The sequence below is a fragment of the Triplophysa dalaica genome, chromosome 11 (assembly GCF_015846415.1).
Source record: "Triplophysa dalaica isolate WHDGS20190420 chromosome 11, ASM1584641v1, whole genome shotgun sequence".
Taxonomy (NCBI): domain Eukaryota; kingdom Metazoa; phylum Chordata; class Actinopteri; order Cypriniformes; family Nemacheilidae; genus Triplophysa; species Triplophysa dalaica.
In genome coordinates this window covers 5538983-5559298 of record NC_079552.1, presented here as the reverse complement: position 1 = coordinate 5559298, position 20316 = coordinate 5538983, and the positions used below count along the sequence as shown (strand labels likewise).

The 20316-nt window shown below is 36.6% G+C and overlaps 2 protein-coding genes across 8 annotated transcripts in view; one reads left to right on the top strand and one right to left on the bottom strand.

Moving 5' to 3' along the window:
* syne2b (spectrin repeat containing, nuclear envelope 2b) overlaps positions 1-10285 on the bottom strand; it is a 92871-nt gene extending 82586 nt beyond the window's left edge. For 6 of the 7 annotated variants that reach the window (XM_056760174.1, XM_056760175.1, XM_056760176.1 and 3 more), the window contains exons 1-21: positions 10057-10285; positions 9795-9875; positions 7806-7867; positions 7091-7186; positions 6847-6924; positions 6643-6735; positions 6347-6543; positions 5998-6197; positions 5815-5912; positions 4267-4380; positions 3921-4058; positions 3248-3412; positions 2878-2990; positions 2572-2740; positions 2396-2492; positions 2119-2318; positions 1423-1587; positions 1092-1229; positions 824-925; positions 405-581; positions 20-178 (exon numbers count right to left, since the gene is read on the bottom strand). In XM_056760174.1, the coding sequence (XP_056616152.1) occupies positions 20-178; positions 405-581; positions 824-925; positions 1092-1229; positions 1423-1587; positions 2119-2318; positions 2396-2492; positions 2572-2740; positions 2878-2990; positions 3248-3412; positions 3921-4058; positions 4267-4380; positions 5815-5912; positions 5998-6197; positions 6347-6543; positions 6643-6735; positions 6847-6924; positions 7091-7186; positions 7806-7867; positions 9795-9875; positions 10057-10060 (2646 nt within the window). In that variant the 5' untranslated portion in view covers positions 10061-10285. The remainder of the gene's footprint in view (positions 1-19; positions 179-404; positions 582-823; positions 926-1091; positions 1230-1422; positions 1588-2118; positions 2319-2395; positions 2493-2571; positions 2741-2877; positions 2991-3247; positions 3413-3920; positions 4059-4266; positions 4381-5814; positions 5913-5997; positions 6198-6346; positions 6544-6642; positions 6736-6846; positions 6925-7090; positions 7187-7805; positions 7868-9794; positions 9876-10056) is intronic. The other variant, XM_056760177.1, reaches the window with a different exon arrangement.
* Positions 10286-15601: 5316 nt separating this feature from the next.
* gphb5 (glycoprotein hormone subunit beta 5) lies at positions 15602-16479 on the top strand. Its single transcript, XM_056761176.1, has 3 exons — positions 15602-15627; positions 15812-16010; positions 16288-16479. The coding sequence occupies exons 1-3, from the start codon at positions 15602-15604 to the stop codon at positions 16477-16479; spliced, it is 417 nt and encodes a 138-aa protein (XP_056617154.1).
* The last annotated feature ends 3837 nt before the right edge of the window (positions 16480-20316 follow it).

Genomic DNA, 20316 nt, shown 5'->3' with positions numbered 1-20316 from the left:
ATTCTACCACTGTACAGACCTGTGACTTTTCGACAGCCCCGCGGACCCTGTCCTGCATGTAGGATGCAATGAGATACTGCAGTGGTGAACTCTTCTGACTGGTCATCACCATCACCTGCAGATCCTGATCCTCCATAACCACCTGACCCTCTAATTGTAGTCCCTTTGAAATCAACAGCTACAGAATAGAGGGGAAAACGGAAATCAGCTTGTATAGAGAGAGGAGTTTAAAAAAATAAAAAATTTGTACCAATATCTTCACTTATACAAAAAACATGTATTCATTAATGTATTGCTTGTTTCAGAATTAGAATTGTTAGAATTGAATCAACCAACCAGCATGAAGCCCACTTGGTATCCTTCAATAACCACCAGTTTAAGAGCACTAAAGAGCATATACTCACACGAACTCTGGGGTCCTGACCCCTCTTTCGCCTGTGTGTTTCCTCCTTTAGGACCTGGTGAAGCTCTCTGGCTTCAGTTTCCCAGTGTAGGAGTTCAGCCAGGCGACTGTCCAACCCACTTACACTCAGACGCAACTCATCACACACCTGTTCAGCCTCAAAGAGTGTCTGCAACACCTGAATATAACATTACACAAACACATTCATAGACAGCTACATATAGAGTAAGGTTTATGAAAACAGAAAACAGGAATCAGAGACTAGTTAACTATAGTTAGGAGGATTAACATACAAGAAACATTAACCTGAAAAATACCAAAACGGATTCCACTATATACAATATATTAAAGACATAGTACATGATGGGAAAATTTACGCGTAATAATGACCCATGTCATATCACAGGGGTGTTTGTTTACCTCAGGAATTGCCTGCTGAAGTTTGTTTAGGGTCTCGCGAGAGCAGTCTAGAGATGGAGAGAGGGCCTCAAGATCCACATCCTTTATTTTCTTCATCACAAGCTAAAAAATGACAAATTTGAATCTAAACAATACTCTCAAATTCCTAAACTTAACTGAACTAAAACTAGAAATAAAGCAAAATATATATAAAGAGCTACAAATGAAAGAGGCAGGGTAGACAATATGAAGGATTGTGTGTCTTTACTGAGTGAAAGTGTGTTTATACCTGCAGTCTCTTAGTGTAAGTTCGTAGTGGGGCAGAAACCACCTCCACAGGTTCTTTCAGTAACTGGTTGGCCTCTCTTATCAGGGACTGAACAGTCTGAGGACTAGATGGGCCAATGTTGGGCTCCTCAGCTAATGCCTGGAACATATAACTTAGTAAGTATACTTACAATATACTATCTGCTAGACTCTCTGTCCAAAGCAACCTGACAAATTCACCTAATCTACAGTTAAGAAAAACTATTTCTAATCGTTTTGACATTTTATATTGACAATATATATATATATATGACAATTTTTCCTTTTTTATTTGATAACATTAGGTGACTCACAAACTGTGCTCTTTTGGAAAAGTCGGCCCAGAGTAGATTTATCTTGCAAAGTTCATCCGAAATTCCACGGCTAGTCTGCGGGTCTGTGACCTCAATCAGGTAGTTGCCAACCTCATTCAAATGAGACTGGCGAGAATTCCACTCTGACATCATCGATAAGGTCACCTAGACAACCAATGAGAGGTCACATTTGCGTTCCAAAGCAAAAGGCAAACAAACTAGAAGAAAAACATAATTTAATAATGCTTTTGATATTACAAACGTAACCCTAAACTCAACTTTAAAGGGATAGTTCACCACAAAATGACAGTTCTGTCATCATTTACTCACCCTCATGCCATTTTAAACCTGTTTGTCTTTCTTTTCTCTGGATTACACAAAAGAATATATTTTGAAGGATGTTGGTAACAGTGGTACCATTCACTTGCATTGATTTTGTGTCTATACAATAGAATTGAATGGGAACTGCGATTGTTTGGCAATATTCTTTGAAATATCTTCTTTTGTGTTTTACAGAAAAAAGAAAGTCATAAAGGTTTGAAAAGACAAAAAAAACAATTAAGTGATGACCGAATTTTCTACTTTAAATCACTTTAAATACACTTACGTTTTGTCAAGTGCATGTACTGTATCAAGCAAACCCAAGATAACTGATTGGCTTCCCTCATTAAACATACAGAATGAGAGTCTGTTCACCTCTGTTCTTTGTCCGTGTCGCTGCCTGTTTTGCCCCTGCTCCAGCCACGCGTGGAGTGATGTGAACGTGTCACTGTATGTGTCCCACGCACCTAGCACACGTGCCATAGTTCCCTTCACCATGCGTACACCCTCCAGAGTCGCTGCCACATCTCTTTCTAATTCAGCCACCTGACAATTGACCTGAGTGGAGTCTTCAGCTTCATAAGCAAATAATTATTAATGTTTGCTCAACAAAACAACATAATTCCTAATGTGAAGCACCTATATGTATTACCCAAAGCAGCTTTGCTGGTATATTTAGTAGCGATGTTTTTGAGTCTATGAAATGCTCCATCCAGCATAGAGGCTAGCTCCTGGTTGTTCACGGTTTCCTAAAACAGAAACAATAATAATTGAAGTTTGGCAATTTATTTAGTTCATTTTTTATACGGCAATCAAATTCTCACTCACGTTCCAGTCCTGCATCAGCACACGAACAGACTCCAGGGAAACGTAGGCTCTTTTCCATGATCGCAATTTAATTTTGAGTCGATTTAGCAGGTCTAACACCGTGTGCCTTCGCTCTTGGTATTCTATCTTAATGCTGTGGTATTTAGCTGTTACACGAACACTGGTAAACCTTGAAAGTGGACACATACAGTAAATCAACAATAAACGTTGCTATAGTTTATTTGCACTGCAATACAAAACTAGATTTGATTGAAATAAAATCCTTGGTTATCTATATTCCCAGGATTTTTGAATGATCAAACAAACCTTCTTTTCATCTCGTCCATCTTATCTCTTGGAACCAGAGTCTCTCCAAATTCATCTGTGTTCTGAAACATGTTAAACCTCTTCATATGGTGGGGCATCTCTTCCAAACACACCTGCAGACACAGAAAAGGAGATATTTATACTGTTGTGTAGTGCGTTTTATTCATTCATGTTTCATTTCTTGAGATAGCCTGTTTCTATTATTCAATTCAAATATGAATATATTTTCACTGGCAAGTTATTCAAGATCAATGCAGGTTAAATGCAAGTAAGGTAATCTCACCAAATAAAATGTATTAAATTATCTGTAAAGTTACCGAAAGCAGATATTAATACTGATAATAGCTTTCATAAAGTAATTATTACAGACCTTTAGCAGTTCGAGTTTCTCGCGTGCCTCTTCCGCAGCTTGGGCATGATCCAGTGAGTCGTCCTCTTCAGCAGATAAAACCTCTTCAATACGTAACAGCCAGCGGCCCACAGAATCCAGTGGAGATGGGAGACTCAGGTCCAGCTCTGTTTTATACTCACGCAACTATACAGAGCACATACAGTACACACCAGAGCACTATATTTTAATGCATATAAACCTCTATGTACCTTTATAAACAAAACAGCAGTTCTTCCACTCACATATACTATGTACTCACTTACATCTAATCATTTGAAGGAACAGTTCAACCAAATGAAAATTCTGTATTCATTTACTCACCCTCAAGTTATTCCGAATCGGCATACATTTCTGTGTTCTGATTAACCAGAGAAAGATATTTGGAAGAACATAGGAAAGCAAACAATCCTGGGGCACTTTTGACTACCGTTGTCATTTTTCCTACTATGTTAGGCAATGGTGGCCAAGAACTGTTGGCCAACTGGTATATAAATGATGACAGGATTTTTATTTTTGGGTAAACTGTCCCTTTCACAGATGGTTTTATCCAAGGTGACTTAAAAATAAGGCAGCATTCAACAGCACAAAAATGTGTCAAATAACATACTGTGTTCAGAAATCATAGAGAATTAAAGCATTAATGGCTGCTAACCTTCTCTGCAAGGGTGTCCCAGGCTCGTCTTAGTGCTTTCTGCTCTGCGCTGAGCTGAGGTGTTCTCTTCATCGCTGTAAGTAACGGCATCACGGGCCGGCGCTGCTCATTAAAGGACACAATGAAGGTATGGAAGACCTTAAACAAAACAAAATGAACATTAACACAAACATTGGCACAGAGTAAACCAGTGCAAATATGATAGGTGGCATATCTAATAGCATAATCGCAATTACTGTGACTTTAAATTTCCTGTAACAATTCAAGGTAGGAAAAGCAACTTTTTAAATTAGGGTATTCCCAAATTGTCTCCAACACATGCCTTTTATTGACATTCAGAACTTACATGGTATCTCTCAGCATAGCTCTCCCCCTCAGTGGAGTCCCATCCTTCTATTAGCTCCTCATAGGCTTGAACCAGCCAGCACGTGACTTCCTGAGCCTTCTGATTGGCTGATGTCTAGACAGGTTAAAGAAAAAAAGAAGCACAAAGAAATCAGCTTGTATTTGATGGTTTGTGCTGTCATTGCTGTAAACGTATTCAATGGACAACAACACAATAATCAGAAGCTGATGTAATTGATTAATGTGAATTAAATTCAAAGCTGCACAGAAGTCATTTTACATGATTCATAATAAACAATAAATGACCCGGTTGTTTAGTTTTGCTAGTAATGCTGCATTATGTCCACTAGAGTACGTTATTAAACATTTACAGCATTTGTGTAATTAAAAAGCTCCTCCCAAACACCACGAGTCACACGTTAGATCTAATAAGACTACAGAAACAACACCTGCGTTCAAAGGATAATCACTTTATTTTCATGGATTATCTCAATAACGTCTGGTTTTAATGGATTAGCTCTGCAATTTCTGGGATCATTTTCATAATTAAAAGGTTAGGGTATCGACATCACCACATTTGCACATGCAAAGAGGGGGTGTCTTATGGGCTGATGGGGGCTGATGATTTTACCCCAGGGACAGCTGCATAAGTTGTCTCAGTTGATGGGATAGGAGCTGATTTGATTGGACAGGGCATTAGCAGGTGGACCTATTTAGAAAACAAGTCAAAAATGTGAGATGACTTATGAAACTTAGTCTATGACTTCATTATGTTAGCCTCTCATCCTTCAATATTCCCTATTTTTAAGTACAGATCAGGATATGAAATATTATTATACTGACCAAAATTTTTATTATCGTAGTTCATTTTAAAATAGCAGCTTCAGAGTCAGGTAATAAATAGGCAGATAGATGGAGATCTTGTGTTTATGTTGAGATCCCTAGCATTCTTGAACTTTGGAAAATCTGAATATATATGAATGATTGATGGAAGATCACTTTCACCCACATTGACACACCCAATACCACACCAAATTATCATTCAGAACGAGAATGTCCTAGTACAGAAATGAGTTTATTTGAATGAGAAAAGCAGCCAGAGAGCAAAGTAGATACCTGTCTTATTGGTGATGCACCTATGGATGGAGTAAAGTCAGACGGTAGATTGACAGGAGAGAGTCGCTGCTGAGGACTGTGACACTAAACCACCACCAAAGCGGAAAAAGTGAAAGAAAAACTCAGAAGACAAGAGAAGTGAAAAATAAGTGAGCATGCAAAGAGCATTAAAATGAAACCGGTAAGGCCAGATATAAATAAATCATTGAATGGCACGACCATTGCATTACATTAACATTTCATCATTTAACAGACGCTTTTATCCAAAGCGATTTACAAATGGGGCACAACAATGGAAATATTGGTTTGTTTATTAAAATCTAAACAGACCGAAATGCTTCTACAAAGTTCAGAGTAAGGATAAAGTGATTGTATTTAAGAACAAATGAAGTTATGGATAAGCCTAGATTTGTGTTCAGAATGAACGACTCACCATTTCCTCATCAGAAGAAGGAGTGTCTTTTGAGTACTGCAGAAACTGAGCAACGTAAGTCATGATTGATTTCTCATCTGGGTCCCTAACATCAACATCTGCAACACAAAAACATAACTGTTCCATAATTATATCTCATATATAGGTACAAAAAGCCCCAAAGCACTGTTTATTGCCACTCACCGGCTGGATCTAATAGCCTTGGTATGTGAAGTTCTCTTTCAGCGATGAGAAAAGCCTCTTCCAGGTTTTGTCTGTTGGTTCTGGTTCGGGCTCTAGTCAGGTTCACTGAGTTGGGCCTAAGAGCAGAGAGTATCGCCAAAAACACCACTCCGCTCCTCCAGCTTCCCTTAAAATCCTTCACATTCAGAGTACAACCAGCCCTGAGAGAAACAGAATGATTTATAACATTGTAGAACTGGCAAATGATTTAATTTGGGGAAAAGGTTACTCGTTGACAGTTCTGATTGTCTAGTACGAAATGCCTCTATTTACATTAATACATTCTATATTGTTGATTTATGTTCCTCACCTGTGGCACTGCTCTCTCACCCACAGCAGCAAGGCTTTTTTGGCAGATACACGAAAACGGGCATGCAGGGGTGAACCATGGGGTGGCACTGGACTGCTGCGGGCACTGCTGCTGGTCGAACGAGAGTCCAGACTTGCCAACGACTCCAGAGAAGGCTGGCGAGAACTGAAGGACAATGTGCTTGCCAGCTCCTCAATCTAAACAAGATAGGAGAGCAACCAGAAAAATAAACATCAAACAATTTTATAATATACCTTTTCTTTTATTACGTTTTTGGGGATCGGAGGTTGACTTACATGAAAGTGCATGATAATGGTCCACACCAGACCCAGAATGATGGAAGGCTTTCCATCCATGATGTCTGAGACATTGATGTTGACCAGTTTTATCTACAAAATAGACAGTAGTTAAACCGTGGAGGTTTGTATTAACTCACGGTGTCATTCTTTTAACTAGACAGAATAGTCCTTTCCAGTGAACCCAGTGCTGTGGCCTCTTACCGATTTCCTTTTGAGAAATTCCAACGCTTTCTCAATGTTTGTTCTATGCTGAAACGTACCCCTTCCTTTCTCCCGATTCTGAAGCAAAGCGAGGATACAGATATTTTACATACACAGTTGATGTATAATTAATTAGTCCAATGATCAGAACTTTTAGTTTCAGAATAATAAATATATAAAAAATGGACACATACAGCAACTGCCACCATGATGTTAAACCACCAATGAGTAAGTTAACACTCACCATTCTCTGATCACTCATCACCTCCAGCAGGTCCAATAATCTGGATCCATCTCTGAGGTCATTAAAAAGATCAAGCACTGTGACCGGAGGCCTCCTCTGAGAACAAGAGTGCATGATCACATATGAAGAACAATCAGCACAAGATAAATGTACACAATATACAGTAGTAGAGACCCAAGTTTAGTCACGGTACAGCGCAAAATCTATAGAAAGTACAGTATACTTGCAAATGAAGTTTTTTTTATATTACATGATGCTTATTAATTCCCATTATGCTCAAAATTGATTCTGAATAGATTTCAATTACTTTAATATAGTATTTTTTATATTTTTTTTCCTTTAACAGATATAATAAAATAATTTGTAATGTAAGTAGCAGTGGTCCGGGGTATATGTGTGAATATGAGTGTTCACGAGTATGTGTGTGTGCGCCTGTTTGGCGGCAACTGTTGCTGTCTGTCTTTCTGTCCCAGGCCGTGTTTGAGAAAATTATATTTACCCCTTGCACACCCCTCAAAGCTATTGGTGAACCTTTAGGAATGACTAAAGCAAACCTATGTGTATCTCATTTATCTGTGATTCAGTTTCTCACGACGAAAACTCACTTGTTTTTTATTAAATGCAAACTTTATTTTCAGCTACATATTATTAAAGCGGTCACATACAGTACAGCGCATAGCTTATGGTTTTAGAGCTCTTGAACTTTAACCCTCACCTTGGACAGCTGGGCATTTATCCAGTTGGTGAATGTTCTCTTCTGAATCTGTTCCTGTTCCACTGAGGGCCAAACACACAGGAGAACATCATAAACCCAACCTCCATACATGGAGTAAACATACACCTGATACAATTACATACAAGATTTCCAGCATTAAATCGCTATGGGCTGTTTTTCAATTCACATGATGTAAAATTAGATGGTATACATGAATGTGCAGGAAACAGGTGCAGTCATTTTCCACATTTTTGGAGGGTGTTATGACAAACTGGCTTGGTTTCTCCATCTTGAATATTTAAGATCTGTGATATTGGAATTACACACTCCCCCAAATGAAATGAATGTAATGGAATGACATTATACAGGTATGTGAAATTCTATTAAAATAAATAAATATGATTTAAGAGCAAATTCATTCATTCATATACACATTATATAACTTTGTACACACAAATGTGGTAGGCTACATGTTTTACATCTCGTACATGTTGTTTGCTAAATGTTTGTAAAATGCAGCACAATTTACGTTTACCATCATAAAGTTGCACAAAGTCATTGAGGTCATCAGCTGTGTGAAGATCCATATTTTCCAACAATCTTCTTTTATCCTCTTCCTAAAACCTCTCAAAATACGACGAGCACAAAAGCTTCAAAAGAGTCTTGCCTCATTCCATAATATCTTACTCCTGCGTTCAGACCTGATTTTCAAGTTAAAAACTTTCTGTTCTTAATCAAACAAGAAAAGTGTGTGATCACTACTATTGCTGCAAACCCATGGAACATACCTGATCTTTTACCGGACTCTCGTCACAAGCCTGCAGTGACTCTAAATGAACTTTCCCCCTTATTAGCTGCTAAACATGGCCACACTCACTATGAATAAGACTCTGAGCTCAGTTATATCAGGATAATGTCTCAGAAGTGTTGCTGTTGAGCCACTGACCCACAAATAGAAGGAAGAGACTATCTGTAAAAATGCTTTCCTGTATCTCAGTGGTAAGAGCATGATTCTACCAACGCCAAGGTCATGGGTTTGATCCCAGGGATTGCACATACTTAGGAGCAAAAGTACTAAGATTCATATTTTAATTAATTCACAGTATAAATTATATCGATGTGAGAGCCCACCATGAGAATGCATATTCCTAGATTTCACTGAAAACAGGATGTAGATCAAGTTTGGGACTTCTAAGATTACCCATTAGACCCCAATAAGAAGTCCAAAATAATGACTCATTACTTAAAAAAATAGTAAAAATATCTTTATATTTTTTATATTATTTGACAAACATTAATATTAAAAACTGGAATCAAATTTCATGTAGGCCTATTTATCTTATTTTGTATCTTTGACAGACTTGAATTGAGCAAAAAAATTATAGGTTTCCTCACAACACAAAATCAAAACAAACACACACACACCGATACATGTGCTGAGAATGAAAAAACACAATAGCCTGAATTATTAGTCAAGGTGTGTAAACCACCTCGCTGACAAAGAATTCAAAACAACAAAAGCTTCTTGCCGAACCCTCCCATTCTCTGCTGACCTATTTAAATGAACTCTGCAGAAACATAATGACAGAACAGACTGGAATGTTTCCATTCAACAAAGTTGCACATCTTGTACGGTGTAATATCTTTTGAGAGGTGCAGTTTTAAATCGTTAGAGACAACTCCTCTGAATAAACAACAGAAGGAGGAGAAACAATCATAAAATGACAGAGCGAAACAAAAGTGAAGACTCGTAACACGGGTGACAGTTTTTAAAAAAATGCATTCAGGGACATTCATCCACATATTGTAATGAAATGACCCTGTGAAGTTAAACCTTTGAACTTAAATATACAGTGCTACCACCACTAAATAAAATGTTTTTTTTTAAAGTCAAGTGATGTTTCATGTTGATAAAAACTATTTATAACCAGCCAGCCAATGTTGTCCAATATGTGCAATAGATTTTTATCATATGTATGTGCACCTCACCTTGTGAATTGTGTGTCTCCTTTCGAGACCTTTCAGATGGGCGTTCAGCCCCCACACTGTTAGGTAACTTCTTTTTGGTGGCTTTTAAAAAACATTATGTGTCATTAAGCAGCCCTCAATATTGGTGATGCATAAAAAGTATTGAGTCCCAATCCGAATTATGCTCAATGCTCTTTAATTTCCAGAGTGCATTTTGAACAGAGTAATAAATAGAAACTATTATTTTGAGGAATTTAAATAAGAGAAGTTACGATAAACTCACCCATGCTGAAGTAATCAGATTAACTAGTCCAGAATTCCCTGCATTAGCATGTAGAAAATTGCAATGGTAGCAATGTTTTATCAACTGTCCTCATCTTGCAGTTGAACCAAGTTATAAAGTGCAAAAGTGAAACAAATTCTGATTTAAATCCCTTTTATATTCTTTTTCAAAACCATTTTCGTGTAAAATACATGTACAGTGCTGAATTGTACATACTGATCACAGCACAATGTTCCTGGTTTTCTTTACCTAGGATATTCAAAAACAAGTGCCAGTACAGCAGGTTTTAGACAAGCTCCACCCTTTACCTATGCCCACACACCAACACACACACACACACAGCATGTCCACACAGGTGGTGAATAATGCGTTTCTTATTGCAAAACTGCTGAGCCCTACATGATGCATATGTAAAAACATTATTTGCATTTTCAGCAATATTGACATCAGCTTTAGAATTTGTTTTCATTTTAAAATGATCAGGAGAATACTTGGAATTTTAACACTTTATCTTGAGATTAATGACATTATCCTACCATTTCGCATATCATTTTTGTCATAACCATGTCACTAAAACTGATATTTTTTATATTTTTCTTTGGGCTATAAGGTTTCTGTACAATAGCTAAACTTATATCAGAAATTGTACTGTAGCTCCGGTAATTGTTACATGTGTGATATTAAACTATGATTCTTTTGTTTTTGTCAAAACTGCAAGTTTATGTATGACAGTGGTGAATATTCAATACATAGAACAAATCCATCTATTTAAGACTGTCCCGTATTCTTAATTCATGCGTTCATTGAAGTAAATGCTAGACTTGTTGATATTCAAAATAAATATTTGACATGACAGCAGTTACAGCGCACATCTGATGTTGACACATAGAGTTACACCAAAGCAAAATAAATATTCTGTTGCAGAACCAGGAAGTTGCAATAAAATGTAAATTAATACAGCTCTGACATGTTTAACAGGTTAATCCAAAACCATTTTTCATGCCTGTCCTTTAAGAAATATTTGTACCATTGTATTAAATGTTATTCAAACTTTAATGGAAGTGGCAAACTATCATTTAGGCGTTAAATTGTCATTTGTTGATTTGATTTAAGAGTGCTTAGTTCTGTCTTGATATACTGTAATTGAGTCTAAAACCACAAATGTATAGCTACCTTAAAAAAAACCATATCAATACAATAATTACATCTTTGGGCAAGCAGAATCTGAGACAGAAAAGAGGGGTAAAATATGCTTTAAAGCTTTACTGTTTTGGATGCCTCGTAAATGACTTGAATTTGCTCTTTCAAGAAGGACAAAGGTCAAATTAAGTCCAATGAATGAATGAATTTCATAGTGCCATTCCAATTCCAATAAAAATCACATTTAAATAGAAACGTAATGACAGATTTAAAACAGATCATGACCAAACCAAACCAAACGCGAAAGAAAGATATTTTTCATTATGCTCAATCAGAGCTTTAGTCTGACCTTGCAGAAGTATGTGGACATCATCGATGTCCAGTGGACGTGAGCCAGATTCACGGGACGAGTCCCCAGATGTCCTCTCTGATGTCATGGTTCCCACAGAGACACGTCAGCTGAACGTGAGCTGAAGCATTGCAGCATCTGTGAGGGGAAATATGATGATGTTGCAGTTTTACAGTTACATATTTACAGGTTATAATGTCTTATACAAACATGATCACAGGTACATCCTGCAACCCTCATTCATTTTAGTAAATGACTCATATAATCAATTGAATATTGGCTCATTTATAAGCCTGGCGATATGCTTTAGCAAATCTAATTCAATGAAAACAATTAATTTAATTAAACTAGTAATTTTTTTATGATCTCAGGTGATGCAAAACCTTGGGACTGTGGAGGCACTGAACACAGAAGACCTTTCTAAAACTTTTCCATTTAAGCATGACAGACATGTACAAACCAAGCCAACAGAGCAGGTTATTCAGACCAAACCTAAACACTATTCATATTCACATCGCTACAGGATCTAAAATGCTGGTAAAGTGAAGAGGTCATAAAAAATGTACATAAACACTCATTTAAACCAAGAGCACATCATCTTAAATCCCCGGGATCAAAGCAATAAATGAACAACAGTGCCATCAAGGGGCTCAAAACTACTACTGTATATATATATTTTATGGCAGTAAAGAACAACAAATATGTGAAGGGATATGATATACTGTGGGTGTATGATTATAAAAAAAGCACAGTCACGTAAATAAACCAATCATGATAAAACAATATTCAATGTGTGAGTGTCTTTTGCTGGGATAAGTCACTCTATAGAAAGGGAAGAATGTGTACTATCTTGAGCTAGACTTCCAATTACAAAAAGGTGATGAATATTGATTGAAAACAGAGAAACAATTAACAACATACATTTCCAAAAGATCTATAAATCTCATTGGAACTGACCACCATAACACTTTGCACAATACAGAGAAGGACAGTCCCACAGGACAAGCACCTTCACAACACAGTGACAAATCTATCCTATTTTACTTTATGCCTGAGCTTAGAAGAACAAAGAACTGACAACTAAATTTAGAGAACAATTCTGAGAAAGCAACATCTTTTAATGATAAACAGAATACGCTTTGATTTAGGGTTTATGAGAATGCAAATCAATCAATCTGATTAAGATGACCACATAAAAAAAATAACAAACATTACAACAAATTGTGTCCTCGTGTGTGAGCTGTAAAATTACAAAACTGAATCTTTATGAGAGGCTCACGGACACCCAGTACATAATAACCCGCGTGACCTTTGACACACGGAATGCCATGAGCGCGAAAGGGGTGTTGCGCGCTCCACCGGCCCAAAATAGTTACAAATACCCTGTTGCAAATACCGTTCAATATAAGAAGCTTACATTTCAGCTATTAAACACACGCATGCCATGACCTAGTGGCATGTATGTATATATTAGACTTGTTAGTAATATTATATTATATTTCAAACCTAACCTGTTATAATGGTTTTATATAAAAATGTCAAATTACTGGTGTTTTGAATTAGAGGACAAGAAATGTTATAAAGTTGCGAGGGCAAACATAGAAGAAACAATAACAACCAAAAACAAGAATTAACCAAATTAAATATGATGTGGTTATGATTAATGGTGAGTTATATGTTATTCAATGACCTTAAAACTGACTGTCAAGGTGGGTATGTTCAGATGAACTTCAAAGTTCTATACTTACATGTTTGGGGAAAGTAAGAACCTCTCTTCAAACGTACGGTTACGCATTCAGTGTTGACTGTTCTCCATCGTCAATAACAATAACAACAAATATAAGTCGTTATGGAACTCGTACCACTGCGTGTAACGATGTGTGACGCGTATATATTCCCGTTTAGCTGCGCTCGAAGCGAGAATCATCCGTACGACGGAGTGCGCGTGTAACCGGACGCGCCCCTCGGTGTCTCTAATTATAACGTCCACTCAGAAACCTGCAGCAGTTCAGCAGTGAAACTAAAATGATAAACATACTACACAATTATCAATACACACTTCATAACAAGATGTAGCAATATTCATTAATGCCAGTGTTATACAATTTGCAAGTACATATAAACAGGGGTCAATTTAGTATGTGCGTGATAATCTATTATAAACAACTTTAAACACTTTAACTCTTGCATAATTGTTACACATGCAGCTGTATTGACCTTAGCAGCTTGAGAGATTATTACATTTATATTCATTAAAAAACTAAATATAGGCCTATTCCTAATGGATTCATATGAGAATGTTTCAAGAGTAAGTGACAAAATCGTACAGAAGCTATTTGGTAGTGCAAAGAGGAAAAGGGGAGTTTTGAAGAATACATTTTCATGGAGAACATTTAATAATGGTTGAGGGTAATAAGTGCTGCAGAAGTGATTTACACGAATTAAAATCACACACGGTAATGTTGAATGTGACACAACAACCCAATGCATTAAAATTTCACGAATACTTAATAGTTAATAGCAGTAACAACTTTACACATGGGTTGGTTATAGGCCTAAAGTACACAAAAATATACTGTCATATTGTAGTAGGCTATGCCTAAAAACACATTTCAATACTAATGTTTTTGTCATTGTTAAAGAATGTTATAATGGGCCTAATAAAAACCATTTACAAGAATCAAAACAACTCACTTAATTGACTTCAATTAAAGCCATACCGTGCCCTGTAGATTTAGAAAAGGGTGTTCAAGAAAAAGATGTTTGTGAATTAGGGTGACTGAGGTAGTGCTTTTTCATCCCAAGAAAATACATATAAATAATTACATTATGCATTTATTTTTTTAAATAAATGCTGAATTAAAGTAAAATACCTAGGGACTGCATGACATCAGTGGACATAAGTGGCGGATTTGTGGACTATTGGATGTTATAGAAGTTTAGCCTCCCAAAAATATCCATCACTGGAGGAATATTGTACATTTAAACTACAATAGAAATGGATGGCTTTAAGGGTTCTCGATACATAAATCAGTAACATTTTGTAAAATGATTATTTCAGATATCAAAGTAAATAATGTGTCATAGCATCCAATGTCCCACAGATCAGGGAAAAACTGTAGTTTATAGCCAAACTGAATGTATTATTTTTTCATGAAAATAAAGAGACTTTTATTATGGGAAGGACTGTCTGCAAATAAACATTCACCCACTACTTTCTCATTTTTATGTTCATAATATTGGTTCTGTCTTTGCTGTTCCTTTTGGCTATACTACAGGTAATTATAACACATATCACAGGCAGGTCTATGTAATCTTTCAAACAATGAAGATTATTGTTCATAAGGATAGTAAAATTACTGAAATATCTCAGGTATAACCGAGCTGTCTTTAAAATGTGTAATTAACTATAAAGCTGGCAAAATTATTGCACCCATCACGCTTTCAATTATTATAAATTACATCTTAATTTTGCCACCATTTGGACAGTTTGGAGCCTAAAGCCTCATTAAACTTGTCCCAACACCTCCTCTTCTATACTTACAGTAAAGTAACCTGCGAGGTAGATAGATCCTCATGGGTGAATAAATGAATCCATGGATTAGAGAACGAAGGTGCTTCCCACTCATTTCCGTGTGGATGACTTTGAACAAAAAGAGCTTCTTTCCTCCTAAGAGGTAAGACATGCCTGAGGGTCTGGATCAATCTCTGAACTTAACACATGGACACTCCGGCTCCTTCCATGTTTGTCATCAGTCTCCTGTGACATCTTGTTATCATTGTCAAATGAAGCTGGCACAACACAGACAGCCCCCCGCTGTTGTAGGTGGGGTTTGCAGGGCCGTTTCTAATAAATGGCAGATTTGAGTCAGCAGAGGTAAGAACTAAAGTCAGATCACGCTTAACTGCATGTTTCATTCAGTTATCTTTGCATAAGTCGAACCCACTCAAACAAAAGACCAACCTGGAAGACAAATCTAAGGATTTTTTGTATTAATAATTTTTTACTGTTTTTTATTTAGGAAAAAGTGGCACTACTGAGATCTGAGAACTACAATGGCTCCTTTCTCTGAAGCACAAAGGTATGAAACATGTATTATTAAAGGTATTATTGTCTGATTCTGAAAACTCTAAACTTATTAATAATATTATTAAAAACTGTTTAATGATGTTCATGAATCGCATAGATTTTTTATCAAGAGCACATGCTGACCTTTTAAAACTGAAGAAATAACAGAAATGACTTTGTAAATGTGTGTGTGGCAGATTTTCTCATGTAAAGCTGTGCTGTGTGACTCTGGCTGTTTGGCTGTGTTTTGGGGGTGATATTGAAGCCTCTGTGCTCAACCTGAAGCGTTTCGTTGGCTGTGCCGTGCGAGAATTCACATTTCTGGCCCGTAAACCAGGCTGCGGCGGGATGCACATCACCACTGATGCCTGCTGGGGGCGCTGCGAGACCTGGGAAGTAAGAATGTTATATTAGCCACTTAACTATTTTCTCACGCTCTATAAATTATGAATGAATAAATGAAAAGGAAACAGAAAAACGGAGAGAGAAAGAGTAGAGACAGGGGGAGGGATAGAGAAAAACAAATAGAAAACCGAATAATAGAAAGATTTTTATTAATTTATTATCAAACATTTAACTTAACAAGTTTAAAAGTACAGCCACAGAAAAAAAACTGTAAGTTGTGATACAAGACATTGGCCAATCACCCTTTTCTCATCTGTCATAACTCCAGAAGCCCATTCTAGACCCGCCCTTCATCGAGTCATATCAGCGTGTGTGCACCTATAATGAGACCCGATTAGTGACGGTACAGCTGCCGAACTGCTCGGTCCAGGTGGACCCGTCCTACACCTATCCAGTGGCCATCCGGTGTGACTGCGGGGTCTGTCTCACCAGCACCACTGAATGCATCACTTCTGTCTAAAACCCAGGAGAAACCAACATTCACTATATGTGTATGTGTGTGAGGGAGAAAGAGAGAGAGATTTACCTACATATCTTGCTTGTTTTAATTTTTGTCCTTTGTTTTGTCTGCATAGAGCAAAATGTCATTAAATTTCAGACAGCACACCTGCAGTCATCTGTCATAACCTGAAAAACACAACATATATTTAGTAGTTATATCCAAGAAGAAAACTTCCTTGTTCAGAGTTGCTTTTTCATATCTCGGGGGACTTAATAGTTGATATTAACAGTTGTTTGGTATATGAAGAATTTGACGAGAATAAACTAGAAATTTCTGACTTTTGATTGAAGACTACAAACTCACACGCTTATTGTATTTTAAAGCATTCATAAATAAATAATGCGATATGCAATAATGTGTGTGGTAGAAAACTCCTCCGTAAATGTGCACAATGCATGCTGGGTAATGTAAACCTGCCAGACTTGTGTTTCAACAGTATTTGTTTATCTACACCAGGGGCTCCTGTCAAAAATCAGCATTGCTATTTTGTTCTTGAAAAATTAATATGTATTCTGTATCAGTTTCTTTGTTTTTCAGACTTGTAAGTACTGTACATGGCAGAGGCTTATGTCTTGTGACTATGACACATGAGCCCATATGTACAGTATGTGTGAGTAATACAACAGGGGACGAAGAGATTCTCTTTTAGATCTAACGGGTGTATCAGAAGGGTGTCCAGCCTCCTGTAGGGTGCTAAAATTGTTCTTCTCTAAATGTCATTAATGGTCATGCATGTAGCATCTGCCCTCTCTATCTTTCCTACATGCACTCACACACGCACATAAACACACACTTCTCTTGTCCGTTAAACCGTTGTCCGTTGTTCATGATGAGGAGATGGTGGTCTAGTGGGTTAAACCACTGAACTGGTAAATCAAAGGTTGCTGGTTCGATCCCAGCATCCACCACCAGTGTGTCCTTGAGCAAGACACATTACTCCATGTTGCTCCAGGGGGATTTTCCCTGTAAAAACCGTCTGCCAAGTGACTAAATGTAAATGTAAATGTTAAACAGGGAATATCAACAAACCCAGACCCATTTAAACTGACCCTGGAAAAGGCTTGAATACTCTCAAAAAGCTTGGTACCTATGCATCCAAGGTTAGGGGAATTTATCATAATTTTAATGCAATCAAACGTCAGAAAAATAAGACTACCAACCTAAATAACTGATGTTCCTCGATTCGTTAACTGAATTTGTTTTAATTAAAATTGCAAGTATAAGACTTTAAGTCTGTATTTGCAAAGGGGCCTCACAATAAAAAAGTTTGAGAACCACTGATCTAGTTTTTATATCGCTTTCTGTATTTTAATGTTTATTTCCAATAAACAAAGTTGTGGGATGTATTCAAATGCCTTTACTTTACTGACCTATTCAAAATGTCATCTTTTATATAGAAAGGTATTGAATTTCATATATGTCTGGCCTTCATCAGGGGAGGAGACCAATGTGTGACACTGAAACGTTTTCTTCATTTAAAACAAGCAGCAGCCCATTTGCTCTTTTATATGCACAAAGTACAGATCCAACATATGTGAACATCTAATTTTATCATCAATGTGCTGCAGAATTGAATGCTATTATGTCTGATCCTGGCAAAACTGGGTGGTCACATATGCCAGCAGCAGTCCCTCCATGATAAATGATTGTAAATCTTCCTAATGTGAAATTGATGGAAAAAAACATTTTCCTCTCCTGCTCCTGCATCATAATGAGCAGCAAACGCAAATGGTTATTACCTACCCCATTTTCACCCTGAGAACAGTTTGTTACATATGCTGCAGAGATCAAATTCTGCTATATGCTTAGATACAGAATGACATTTATTTAGGACCAACAGTTAATTCCCAATATTTTCCATACTCACAAATAGTAGTTTACTTTTAAAATAGACTTCTAGGAAACCCAGATGCTCTCCATAATGACAAATATATAATTAGAAAATGAATAGTTCCCATTCTGGATGCTTATTTGTCAATGCAACATTTTAGCTAGCAATAGCAAAAACAATTTACAGTTCAGCACCCTTAATCTCTGACCTCACCAGATAATTTTTCCAGGTTTTGACCCCTGATAATTCTGATGCCCAGAGTTTGCATGATGTTGGTCAGATTTCCTGTCTAATACTTTTGATAGACGTTGTTCATGATGGTTATTTTACGGTACTCTTTACCAGCATTCTCTGAAATGTCAAACTCCCCTGAATCTTTGTCCTAGATTGATACCCATATAACCATTTGTCAAATCAATTCTATTCAATTAACTGTCAAACAGTTAAGCTCTAAATCTGGCCCAATTTATGTACAAGATAGACTCTTTCAAAGCTCTTTCAAGCAAATAAGCTTCTATAAATCAAAAAGAAAAGACATGTATTGTAGACACTTGTATAATCTTCTTACGCGAACTGTTATCCTATATCATATAATTGGTTTAATCTTTTAGTTGTAAAATATAGTTTTAATCTTTTTAAACACTTTTTTTATTCTTAAATATCAAATTACAGCACTTACTGGACAATTAAAAACAATTATCAAAGTTCCCTTATAGGTTCTACAAAGGTGCTTGTATTTCTCTCTCTTTGAGTAAACCACTAAAGGGATTTTGGCCACTTTTGAAAGGTTTACTTTCTTACAAATATGGTGATATGGGCTATCTTAAAGTTACAGCCACGCTGAGCTATTAATAAAAGTCAATCTAGACTAAATACCAGAGTTTAATCAAGCATGAAATTAAGAACGATCCCTTTTAGGATCTAATGACCTTCTATATGTTTATGACAGAACCAACACTGCAAGGGTTACACACAAATACAGATTTTTTTAAAGCTACTATGTTTGTTCCTGTCGTAGCCCCTAACTCTCAAAATTATTTCTTTAACAGCATTTACTGTTATGCATTTTGCAGACGCTATTACCTAAAAGCAACTTACAATGCATTAAAAATACAATACAAAGCTCTGCTAATTCAGAAGTTTTTAGATTTTGACAGTTTTACTTTATATTTTAAATTATTTATAGGCAGTTAGCCTTTATAATTTTAGCCACCTCAGAACACACATCCACACAAAGTGCTAATGCTCTGACATGCTTAAAATATGTGTAATTGAGTTTAACTTAAACTTAGATAAGTTACACAAAAATGTAAGAATCCTATGGCCTTGATGCAAAGCTGCAGTACAGTTACCTGAAAAATGACTTCTGGCAAGAGCTTCATCTGTCTTTATTTCACAAAATCCACCGATCCGCAGTACTGAAGAGCTGCAGTTTCATCTGTCTGCAACCTGAAAAAGACATGAAAAAAGAAATTCCTTCCAACACAAAACAGCTGTTTATCTGTATCAACAGGAATTCTGAAATCCTTACTATTTTAAAAGGGTGAGAAAATGACAAAGTTCAAAGCTTCAATTAAAAAATAAGAAGTGTTGTAACTCATTTCTGTGATCTCTGTGAAGTTTGTACAAAAACTATATTCTAAAGAACTGAACACTCAATCTTCTGTCCAAAAATTAGGTGATCAGTAGTTTGGCCTGTCAAATTACATTAATGTTATAAGGAAGGTTATACAATGTAAAAGTCAGCCAAACCTTGTTCTGTTCCTGGCTCTTTTTTGCACCTGTCACTCTGCATGTTCTTTCAAAGAATCTCCATGTTACTGAAGTTCATTCGTCCATGATCATTTTAAGACAGAGATAAAAAAAACATATTTTTATGTAAAAACAGCATAAATTCAGTGCATCGTCAATATACATCTGAGGACAAAATATAATGTTTTTGTTATTTACTATGTTTATTAAAG